Source organism: Pipistrellus kuhlii, unplaced genomic scaffold (assembly GCF_014108245.1).
Source record: "Pipistrellus kuhlii isolate mPipKuh1 unplaced genomic scaffold, mPipKuh1.p scaffold_m20_p_28, whole genome shotgun sequence".
In the NCBI taxonomy this organism is placed as follows: domain Eukaryota; kingdom Metazoa; phylum Chordata; class Mammalia; order Chiroptera; family Vespertilionidae; genus Pipistrellus; species Pipistrellus kuhlii.
Window position 1 is genome coordinate 6,673,989 of NW_023425527.1, and position 12,332 is coordinate 6,686,320.

The following is a 12,332-nucleotide window of genomic DNA, read 5'->3' on the forward strand; positions in this document are numbered from 1 at the left end:
GTTTCCTTGTCACACCCAACCAGGAACCCTAAGAGGCCAGAGGAAAACCTTCCTTCCTCACACCTTTCCCCTAAATCACTCCTTTGAACAGGTGAGAGCGGTTCTGGAATAGAAACCCACAGGCCGGAGGGCGGGGCTGGGGCTGGGGGAGAAGCAGCCCAGACATCCTTCAAAGAAAGGAAATGGCCTTCATGTTTCAAAAGATCAGCGAGGAGTGGAGGGAGGTGAGGAAACAGAGCTGATGCATGTGAAGAAATTAAATAACTCCCCACATCTTAGAGCAGATTGAATTTACATTTTACTTAAAAAAAGGGGGAAGGGGAGTACATACACAGGGAGGAAGATGGGGTGGGAACGATGGTCTGAAATAGGTTTCTGTGATGTCCCCTACAATGACCGGTTCTGTCTGTTGGGCAGTATTTCTCCTGCTGGCTAATGGCTGCTTACAACGTTACAGGGCGCAGACCAGGGCACTGCCGAAGGGGAGGTCCGATGGGAAGGAGAGGGTGTTGTCATTTACAATGTAAGTTTATAATACACAGCATTTCCTTTAAATGATGCAACGCCGTCGCAGGAAAAAGTTAACAATTCTAACACGAGAATATTCAAATTTTTGTTTGTTATCCATGTACAGCAACTAACTGCTTTACAAAAAAGCAAAATAATACAATATATCATCACATGTATTTACAGTGTAGTAAATATACTTTTCTGTCAAATTTTACACAAACTATTTACAGGTGAATATACTGCATTAAAAAAAATTGTGTGGCCGACACTGAGTTTTCATAGAAGTCCATTGCATAACATTGACTAAGATATGCCTCATTATGCCAGGGGATGAAGGGGAAATGGGAAAAGAAAAAAAAAAAGAAGAAACAAAAACCTAAAGTAAAACTGAAAAACCCTAAAGCCCACCAAGCAGGGAGGGTTGCCTGCTTCCGTTCGGCCGCCCCAGAGCATCAGTCTGACCTGGGCGCCGGGCTCAGGGCCTGCTTGCCGCACCCAGGAGGGACCAGGCGCGGAGGGACAAGCTCAGAGCACTCGCCACTTTCCCCGAGGCCAGTGAGCCATGTCTCCGAGTTGGCAAACCAGGGCACACCCCTGGGGCTGGGGCGGCGGTCCAATAGGCAGACTACGCACAATAGGTAGTGATGAGTTCATGTTTTCCTCTTGAAAAAGTCAGGGAAAATCCACAAATCAAAATCACACGAACTACAATGTCCTTTACGGAACTTGCATCAGATGTTGCAAAATGGGCAACTTGCTCTGAATATCAGAATTCCCCGAGCAGATTACAGGTATGAGGCCTGGAAAAGGACTTCATCCCTCAGGGGAGCACAAGTGAGAGGCATACGTCCTGGGCGTTTTAGTTATTTGGAAAGCTGGAGTTCCCTCAAAAGCTGGAAGTTCTTTAAACAATGAAAAATTTAAACCTGGGTAAGTTTTCAAATTCTCAGGTTGTACTGGTCAAAAGTATGTTTGTATTTCAAAGAAGGTTCAATTTGGTTGTGCAACGCTGATCATTTCCGGAGGTACTTTAGGTGAATTCCTTCCGTTCATTCCACTAGAGGGCAGTGCAAACCTTTAAGAAATACCATACCTTGGAAAATGTGTTTATGGAAAGATAAAATATTTTTTTTAATAGTAAACCTTTGGAAGTTTATCTATTTTGATGAGAGAAGGGAAACAGCACAACAGTACCCACTGTCATGTGCACCAAACTAACCGACAAAGAAGAAAAACAGGAAACCGAAATGATTGAAGGCTCATGTTGGTCTTTATTCCAGGAGCCAAGGAGGGGTGAAACCTGCCGCAGAGCCCTGGGTTGTGCGAGAGCCCAGACAGGGACAGCAGGTGGGCGTCCTGGGCACTGGCTGTCAGTGACCTGTTTCTACGCCCAGTGCCAGTCTTAGATTCGTTATAGTCTTAGTTGCTCTGTTATTATAAACAACCTATTCTAATGCAGCCTCTACGATAGTTAAAAAGAAAAGTTTAGTTAATTGCACCTGTCTTCAATATTTTCCAATAATTTTATGTCAAAATACCTATTAATACTAAGGTTTTTTTTCCTTTTATTTTTGGCAAATGGTTCTTACTTTTCCCAGGACTGTAAACAAATTAAAAAGATTAAATTCTTGTTATTTCTGAATATCAAAAGCAATTTTATTTACATTAACATATTACATTGTTACTGTGTGGATAAATGTGAAATGTGTTATATTATTAAAACCAGAACACTTACATGTACCATTATATTCATTGATTGAGCTGTGGAATCGAATTTACTGAAATCCACTAGGAATCAGCACTACCGAAAGCTCCCCTCTCAAAGCCACTACATCTCACTGTGTGAAGGGGACCTGGGACTCGGGGAGAATATCTTTTTGTAATAAATATGGGTTTAGTCCTGAATTGGAACGGTCAGATACTATATGCTCACTGAAGTCCAATTGTTTTGCACGCTGCAGGTACCCCACAGACACTGGGTCTCCGTTACTATGGAGACCGCCATGCCATGATAATCCGTCCCGTTCAGTAGAGCAGCACCTTACAGTCACACTAACGCAGGCTGACCAGTCTTTTCACAGTGATTAAATGCAATTCTATCATATACAACCCAGATGTTTGGCTAAAGGAATTCCTGATTCTTTTGGAGGGAAAGGGGAAGAATACAAGACAAACTATGTCTTGTCGAGGACATTTTTGTTAATATACACCACACTCCCTCTTTCTGGGAAATTATTAAGCAAAGTAAAAGCAATAGCTACTCAAAACGAGTCACGTACCATTTCATGTTGCTCTGGAGCTAATGCAAACATCTATACAGGTTACCTTCTCAGAACAACTTTCAACCCTTTGTTCACGGATTACCCTGCTCAGAATTATTTAGGAAAGAGGAGGAGGAGCGGAAAATGTATAATTACTATACTTAGTATAGTTTTGGTTTATAAAAACAAAACAAAAAAAAACAACTTTTTAGCATAGTTAAAGATTAAAACATGATCAACTGGAAAAAAATAAACTAGTTTGGATGACTGAGTTTGGATAAGGCCTCAGAACCCTTCGCTGCAATTCGGTAATGTTAAGATAATATGTGGTTACACTTATTTTCCTGTAATTATTGCTAATACTCAAGTGTTAGTATTTCTTAAGAACCCACTACAAAATAGTAAATCCCGCCACCCCCCGAAGTACCTCGCCTGTGGCTAATGGTGTGAAGCCACTGAGGCCTGACCCTTATGGCTCCTTCGGTTTTGTAAGGTATAAAAGTCCACAGCTGAAAGTCGGATTAAATATACTGGGGTTATAGTATTATTTCTCCCATACACGTCTATCTTGGAAAGTGTGTTCGCAGACGGACACTTCCCTTTGTCTGAGGAAGAGGAAACCAGAGGCGGGCTCTCTGGAGAGAGAGAATCCAGTCTCTCTCTCCGCTGCCATGCTCAGTTCAGGTGTCCTGCCTCCCACACTCTCCGCAGCTGTTCTGCACACTTGCCTACACCAGACACACCGAGCGCAGAAGGAGAAGGTGACGGGAAAAGCAGCATTAGTTTAGGCAATGCTTCCTAGAGTTGATCATCTGGCAGCACGGCAGCCGGGTGGGCTCTTTGTGACCAGGAAGTGCAGCATCCCAGCCGGCGGCGAGGGGTCCCCAGTGCAGAGCCCCCATACGCGCGTCAGGTCTGTTTGAGAAAGGAAACAAAGAAAGTTTCACACGATCTTCTTAATGCTATTACGTTTGAAACTGCCAGTGCTTCTCTGCTTCTGCACTTGGCTTGCGGATCCGTGGCGAGTTCGTCCACTGTTACAGTGCCCGGCGGTTGGGGAGAGTTCAACATTCTCCTTGTCGATTCCTGGAGAGAAACAGAGCAGCCAGTTACACCCCCTGGCGTGAGGGTCAGGGTGGGCTCGTACACAGGCTACAGCCTGGAGGGCTGTTGTTGCGCATTTCATTTTATTTATTTTTTTAAATTATTTTATTTTTTAATATGTTTTATTGATTTTTTTACAGAGAGGAAGAGAGAGAGATAGAGAGCTAGAAACGTCGATCAGAGAGAAACATCGACCAGCTGCCTCCCGCACACCCCCTACCGGGGATGTGCCTGCAACCAATGTACATGCCCGACTGGAATCGAACCCGGGACCTTTCAGTCCGCAGACCGACGCTCTATCCACTGAGCCAAACCGGTTTCGGCATGCACATTTCATTTTAATAGTCAAGTGATAGAATGTGTATGAAGACCCTGTCACACAGAAAACCTCACATTTGGTAAGCAACTTTTGCTATCACAGCAGAAAAGCAGCACAAGGAAAAGAAACCCCGGGGAGGGCTTGCTAGAGGCAGGCCAGCCTGAGCTGAACTCAAGGCTAGCAGGGAAGACAGCAACTCCTTCCTCCAAGTCATCCCAGCAGCTTCCAGCAGAGGGCAGCTGCTCGCCGCACAGCCCTACTGCTGTCCATACACAGAGCCCCACACTGCAGCTACGGAAAACACTGATCCTCATCTCAAAGAAAGGCAGAGCTTTTTATTTCTCTCATCACAGTGCCTGTGCCAAAGGAACTCACATGTTTACTGAGAAACAGCATACCACAGACCACACTGCAGAATCTCTGCCTTGGCCTCTTTTGCACCGTGGCCAGGCAGCTCAGGTTCCGCATCTTCAGCAGATGCCACTCATTTCTCTGCTGGCGGTGAAACCTCCCAAACAGGGCCCTTCCACACGTTTTACAAATAGTCTAAGTAGTGACTTCATAACAGTGACCACAGCAAAAACAACATATTATTTAGCCCCCAGATTAGCAAAGATTACAAATTAGACAGGTAACAGAACAGTGGTTACCTGTTCTGTCTCCTACCAGAACTACTTTATCCTTTTTCCCCTCCTGATTTTATTCGGCATGTATACTTATTACTTTCTGCTCATACTATCACAACTTGTATATACGTCTTATTTCTTCTACTAGAATAAAGTACCCAGGAGGGCAAGTGGCTCTCTCTGCCCTGGGCTCTGTGTGTGGCCACCTTTGGCGCAGCCCTGCCGCTGCTAGGCTGTGGCTCCCTCTGGAGGAAGGCAGTCATCACAGTGCAAGGTGGCAATGCCTCTGAGGACAAGGGCCTGTGCCGTGATGATAAGAATTAAATTAGCCCTGGCCAGTTTTCCTCAGTGGTTAGAGCTTTGGCCCACGGACCAAAAGGGTCTCGGGTTCAATTACCGGTGAAGGGCATGTGCCTCAGTGGCAGGTTCATCCTGCCCTGGTCAGGGCACATGCAGAAGGCAACCAATGTGTCTCTCTCACGTCCATGTTCTTCTCTCCTCCTCCCCACTCTCTTTAAAAGCCAATGGGAAAATATCCTCAGGTGAGGATTAAAACAAACAAACAAACAAACAAACAAACGAAGAATTAAAGTTATATAAATTGTAGTTACATAGATTAAGTCACTAAAGTGAAGGTGACTTCAAAGAAATACTAAGAATATTCCACTTTGTTTTGTTAAGCAAATAACCTTCAGACCTCTATATAAAAAGTTATTTATCTCCAGTTACACTTTAAGGGTAAAAAAGCAAGCTATAACATTTTCTACATACTATGACCTCAACTACGTAAAGAAAAGAAACTGGGAAGAGAGGCACCAAAATGTTAACAGTGATTATCTAAGAGTGGCGAGATTATGGGTAACCTTTTCTTCCATTTTTCTGAATCTCCTGTTTTTCCTAATGAGCCTGTAATTAAAAGCATTACAATCTCTGTAATTGGCCAGTGTGGCTCAGGGGTTGAGCATAGACCCATGAACAAGGTCACTGTTTGATTCGGTCAGGGCACATGACCCCATTGCAAGCTCAATCTCCTGTGTGGGGTGTGCAGGAGGCAGCCAATCAATGATTCTGTCTCATCATTGATGTTTCTTTTTTCCCTCCCTCCCAGAGAGAGGAAGGGAAAAAAGTTACAGTATCACTCACTCGCTTAGCCCCATCACGCATAACCCAAAGATCCAATGCTACGTGAGAGGTTGAGGTCCTATCTCTGCTCTCAGATTTAATATTCTTCTGAGTTCAGTTCTTATTTGTGTGTGTTTTCTTCCTATTTAGTGACCCAACTTTACACTCACTCACAGGTAAATGTGGCATGACTGTGACTCCTAAGTTAACTGCACAGCAAAAATGTTGTATATTAAAGATCAAAGGAGAAGCTGACATGAAAATGTTGAACGGTTATTTTCAAGAAAACAATAAAATAAAAATTGCATTATACTTACACCAAAACATAGCATCTTGAAAAAGCCAGGTTGTATGACAAGAATGACTTTAGTATCTAGTTATGGCATTTAGGTTTCTAAGCATCATCTCCACTTTGGAGAATTTTGACACCATTCATTGTTTTTACCCTTTTTTTAATGGTAAATATATTTTATTGATTTTTTACAGAGAGGAAGGGAGAGAGATAGAGAGCTAGAAACGTCGATGAGAGAGAAACATCGACCAGCTGCCTCTTGCACACCCCCTACCGGGGATGTGCCCGCAACCAGGGTACATGCCCTTGACCGGAATCGAACCCAGGACCTTTCAGTCCACACACCGACGCTCTACCACTGAGCCAAACCAGTTTCGGCTGTTTTTACCCTCTTAAAAGTGAATCTAGAAACCTTTCTAGAAGCTGGTGAAGGATTTGGTTTCTACATTCTATTGGAAAAACTGTCAGATTGTCAGCGATTCTACTCCAATGGAGACAGAATCCATCTGTACTGGTCCCTGTGTTTTGAACTCTGAGCAGACCTCTGTGCTGCACTGCTTCTTATTGAGGCCTCTCGGGAGCTTTGCATCCATTTCTCTCACACCCCACGCTCTCCCTTCTGATCCTCAGTGGGAACAAAAGCAAAAATGGATATAGTGACAGAAACCCAGGAGTCACCGCCCAAGTGGAATCAAGGTAAAAACTCATTCGAGGTCCTGACTGGCCAGGTGGAGTCCCCCACAGATGAGCTGTGGTCAAACATGCAGCCAGTGACAGCCATGCAGGCGGAAGCAGCTGGGAACCCTCTGCAGCAGTGTGCTAACAAGCACTGTGCTCAGCGGACTGTGGTGGTGTATTACGGAGAAGGATGCAAATCCTGAGTAAAAGGCGTTTTTGCCCCAAATTTAGTGAATCGAGTAAATAACATTACAACATAGTTGTTTAAGTTACATGTGCATTTCCTCTGCTTGCACATGAGTTCCTTGAAGGCAGGTATCAGGGTTGGTTTGTTTAATTTGACAACTGGGGATATAGATCTGGCCTGACAAGTAACTAAAACACCTAATCTTGATGTTTGTTTTTTAAAACACCAAAATCCTTTCCCAAACTAGAACCTGATATTGTCATGACACGATAAAAAGGACGGATTCCTTTTAGTTCCTGAGAGGCTGAGGGAACATGGGTGAGGTGATTTGTGAGAAGTTACACAACAGCAATGAAAGCCTAATAATAGCCCCAATCTCCCACCACCCGCAAAGCGACACTAGTAGGTTATGACTGCATTGCTTAGCTTATTACACATTTAATGGGGCCAACCTGTTCGAAAAGTCTTATTCCATGCACAAGAGGGCAAACATGTCGGAAGACCCAGGTTTGAGTCTGGGATGGATCAGATCTCTTATCTGGTTCTAGTTCTTAACCTGGCCATGAAGGATCAGCAGGCTTGCCTATTTCAAAGGGTCCTTAGAAGAATCAGGTAAGATAATCTATGTGAAGACTTGCACATAGATAACATGATCACTATACAAATTAAGATTCTCCTAATAGCTGAAATAACAAAGACCACATGACGGACTACAAAAGAAGTTTTAGAACAAATGCATAGACTTTGATCTTTACACTACAATTTGTAAAATTATGAAACTAATGTAAATAAGCACAAAAAAGAAATATTGGAGGAAAAGACAACTATAGCTTCATATGCTATAGTAAATACATTTTCATGGACACATGTTAAAAATATAAATTTAGACATAGTCATATTTTGAGCTAGATATACAAAATAGTAACTATAATAATTTAAAAAATTTAATGGACTTTCATCAATTGCTAACACTTTCTCTATTTGGTCTACTCTTTCTACATAATAATTATAGAAGAGTAAAAGAAAAAAAGGCATCTTTTATAGATTAGATGTAAGTGTATCATTTCACACTTTTTCCTTCTTAGTACGTAGAGCTAAGGACCACATTCCTTTTTTAAACACATAGGTGATAGAGTGGACAGCCAGCTTTAATTTGTAAGAAAATACGGGGTTGATTTTTTTACATTTGGGAAAATAATACTTCCTAGGCTAAAAACGCCTCAAACCACACCCCCTGCTTCCTCATGAGCTCTCCCACAGGCTCCTCTAACCTGCCCATCAGCCCAGCGCTCGGGGATGGAAGCGCTCCTGTCCTCAGTCGCTCAGACCAGAGGGCACATGGGGACCCTCAGCAGCAGCCTCCGAGTTCCCAGCGCTGCGCCAGGCTGTGCCTACAGCGCCGGGGGAATGAGTCTCATGCCGTGTGCCCAGGACGAGCGCAGGAAAGCAGTGTTTCGTGCAAAGACGATGAAAGGAAAGAGTACCTTGATGAGGAAACAGCTGCATGAAAACTGCTGATTTAGAGGAAGGCAGGGAAGCTTCACAGACACAGAATGAAGAAAGAACAGGAGTGAGTGATGGCCGTAAGACATAAGAAAGGTGAAATGTGATTAGATACTGGGTACTTATGTTCCTGGGTTTTGAAGAAATCTGGTTTTAACTATTGAATTCTGACCATTAATTTCCTAATTATTACACTCTGTAAATAAATGGCAGAACTTATAATTTTAGAGTGTTTTTTATCCTTTATTACAATTAAGCATTTTAGTTTAAATCAAGAATTAAACTTAAAAAATACAATATAAAAATTAGCAGAAATTGCACCAAGCAAATTGCTGTTTACCATTATTTTCCTCCCTTAAATACAGGGCAATAACAAATAAAAATAAAAAATAAATTAAGAAAATACCAGATAAAAGTTCTGGGATACCATAAGCAGTTCTCTAAAACATTCAAATCAATTCTGAGATTTTTAAGAATGGAATACTATGCTGCTGTAAATAATAACGCTGAGAGTGAGACATTTTACACCAGGTAAACATGTGAGAGCTCACTGACTCAGAGCTCAGTCCACAGGCACACCTCGGGGGTATTTCAGGTTTGGTTCCAGACCACAGCAAAGCAAGCTCTAATGTTTTACTGGCGGAGTGGCTTCCATTAGTAAAGATATGCAACCTCCGTGAAGCACACCAACAAGGTGTGGCTGCCCGTGTGGGGAAAAGGTGTTCAGGAGTATCGCTGTGCACACAGCGCTCACACTGCTGTCGGTCTAGGAATGCTGCCCAGGAGGGCTCTGCATCACAGAAGCAAAGGGAGTGGACAACTGACAGGCCTGGACGCAGCCCCAAAATAAAGGGAAAGAAAGGAATTCAAAATAAAACTCAATTAAATAAGTCTTTGCTCCAAAAAATGCAAGTCCATTTATTAACAGGAAAATAAGCTGATCAAAGAAAAAAAATTAAATTTATTTTCTAGTAAGAAACATTTAAAATAGTCCTAGCCAGAATGGAATACTATGCTGCTGTAAAAAAGAAGGAACTCTTGCCATTTGCAACAGCATGGATGGACCTGGAGAGCATTATGTTGAGCGAAATAGGCGAGTCAGAGAAAGATAAATATCACATGATCACACTCATTTGTGGAATATAATGAACAACATAAACTGATGAACCAAAATAGAGCCAGAAGAAAAAATATTTTAGAATATGATAGAAGTAATTCTGTTATCTGCAGACTTTTAATATTTCCTATAACTTTTGTGATATTATACTATGTTAGTACAGTTTTGGTAACATTATTATACTTAAAATATTTTTCTTGAAATATCTTTATTGCATGTAATATTATATTTAAAATAGTTTTCTTTGAAATATTAATGTTTATTGCATGTAACATTATATTTAAAATCGTTTTCCTTAAAATATTAATGTTTACTGCATGTAACATTATTACACTTAAAATAATTTTTCTTGAATTATTAATGTTCATTGCATATAACATTATTATATTTAAAATAGTTTTTCTTGAGATATTAATAAAAGAAAAGAAAGAAACAAAATAAAATAGCCCAGCTGGTTTGGCTCAGTGCACGCAGAGTGTCTGCCTGAGGACCAAAGGGTCCCAGGTTCGATTTCAGTCAAGAGCACGTACGACAGCTTCAGGCTCCTCCCTGGCCTGGGCCCTGGTCAGGGTTCATACAGGAGGCAACTAATCGATGTGTTTCTCTCACATTGATATTTCTCTGTCTTTTCCTCTTTCTCTTACTCTCTCTAAAAATCAACAGAAATATTTAAAATTGATCACAGACTTCTTTTTAAAAAAACTGTAACACTTTTTGGGGGAAGAAAGTTCATAAATTTCTTACCCAGCTGATTTCAGCAGAGAATGTTGGAAACTACAAGAAAATACAGTTCGGTGGCAGATCCTGCTCAGCATCTCAGATCTGTAGTCTGCACTGACATGGAAAGTCTGCAGCAAAGGGCTGCTGAGCTGTGCAGTTCAGCAACTTTTGCTTTTTCACACACGGCAACAGAGCATTCACCTGCTTAAAGCTCAGCAGACTGGGCACACAGGTTGAGGTTGGGTAATTTGATGATAAACCATAAAGAGCTTCTTTAAATATTTCTGATGGGACCTGGCTGATGGGAATGGAGATAGGGGAATCTTCTGTTTTCTATACAGGTAAATAGCCAAGTTGAAATGCTGGACTGAGCCTGGGATCTGGCTAAGCTTCATCATTTCTTTCAGCCCACTGAGACCAGCAACCAGCTCCATAAATTGAGGAGACAAGGATATGATTACATGGAGTGAAAGACATAAAGCAGCATACCTAATTATATTCCCCTGCCAATTAATCTGAGCACTAAAATAAAAATTAAATAAAAATCCAACTAATATTTTGACAGGTTTAACATCACTTTAGTAGTAGCTAAAGAAGCAAAAGTTTGCTCAAAATGAATCTAACTTTGAAAACAAGAGAACCAACATAGGGAGAGTTTATTATTTTTCTCACTAGAATCAACATTATAAGCAACAAATAACCCAAAAAACAGAGAGCCCTACAGAAGAAAAGGAGTGCTGGACTGAAGGTAAGGCGGATGGAAGAAATGAGAGCAACCAACCAACCAACCAAGAACAGGGAAAGGAAGGCAGGAAGAAGGTGACAGGCACATCATCGCTACATAAAGCAATGAATGTGTTAGAACGACAATGGACAGGGTTCTGGATAAGGACTGAATGATAAAGCAATGAGCTCAGTGCTTCTAACCCTCAATCTGCCCATTGCACACAGCGCTGTGAGCCTAGAACTAAGTAACCCTACAGTGCTCCCAGCTCCAAAATGCTAAGATTTTAAAGGGCGGGGACAATGGCGAGGAAAAGAATTCAGAGGCTGCAATATCCAGAGAAAGTACAGTTTAGCTTTTGCCCTTGCTTTAACAGCTGAAATGCCAATTATGAGGCAAGAACACTGGCGGATCCCAGGGCAATGCTTTTCAAACTCCCTGAGCACTAGAATCACTGGGGTGTTTACTAAACCACAGAGGCTGGAAGGGGTTCCTTGTGCAGGAGGTCTGGGGTATGATGCTGGCATTTGCATTTCTAACAAGCTCCCAGGTGATGCTGACACTGCTGGTCCAGGACCACACTCGGAGACACACTGTTGGAGGGAGGAAGTGACAGAGGGCGGACAAACATGGTTATGTTGTGGGGAGGGGGAGGAGTGGGCCAGGTCTCTTTTATTTCCTGCTGAGGGCTGCGGGGTGTGTGTGTGTGTGTGTGTGTGTGTGTGTGTGTGTGTGTGTGTGTGGTACAGAACCTGATAAGGCACAGTAAGGTGACTGATAAATAAATGCTGGATCAAATACGTTGTTTCTTTTGCTAACGAAAGCTTAATAAATAAAGTTATGTAATATAATCCTACCTAATAAAAGAGTAACATGCAAATTAACCAGGACCACCCCTAGGGTCATAGAGCTGTACGAGACCATGCACTCTGACACCCAGTGAGCCCGTAATTCTGCAGGTCTGCCAAGTCTGCCATCTTGTTCATCTCAGCCCCACTGAGCTATTAGCTCTCATATCTCTCAGTGCATCCCCCTTAGTTGCATGTTGAATTGGCATGCTTTTCCCACTTGGACCTAAGAGTGACTCCCCAGTAAGAAACCTGCTTAGGAGCTTTAAGATGTTACCTCCTTGAGATGGCCTGTCTGCCTGCTTGTGTATTTACTCCTAC

General features: G+C 42.3%; 1 protein-coding gene across 12 annotated transcripts in view; it reads right to left on the reverse strand.

The window, feature by feature from the left end:
* Positions 1–275: 275 nt before the first annotated feature.
* NF1 (neurofibromin 1) overlaps positions 276–12,332 on the reverse strand; it is a 217,158-nt gene continuing 205,101 nt past the window's right edge. For all 12 annotated transcript variants that reach the window (XM_036454406.2, XM_036454405.2, XM_036454404.2 and 9 more), the window contains one exon: positions 276–3,857. In XM_036454406.2, coding sequence (XP_036310299.1) covers positions 3,715–3,857 — 143 coding nt within the window. In that variant the 3' untranslated portion in view covers positions 276–3,714. The remainder of the gene's footprint in view (positions 3,858–12,332) is intronic.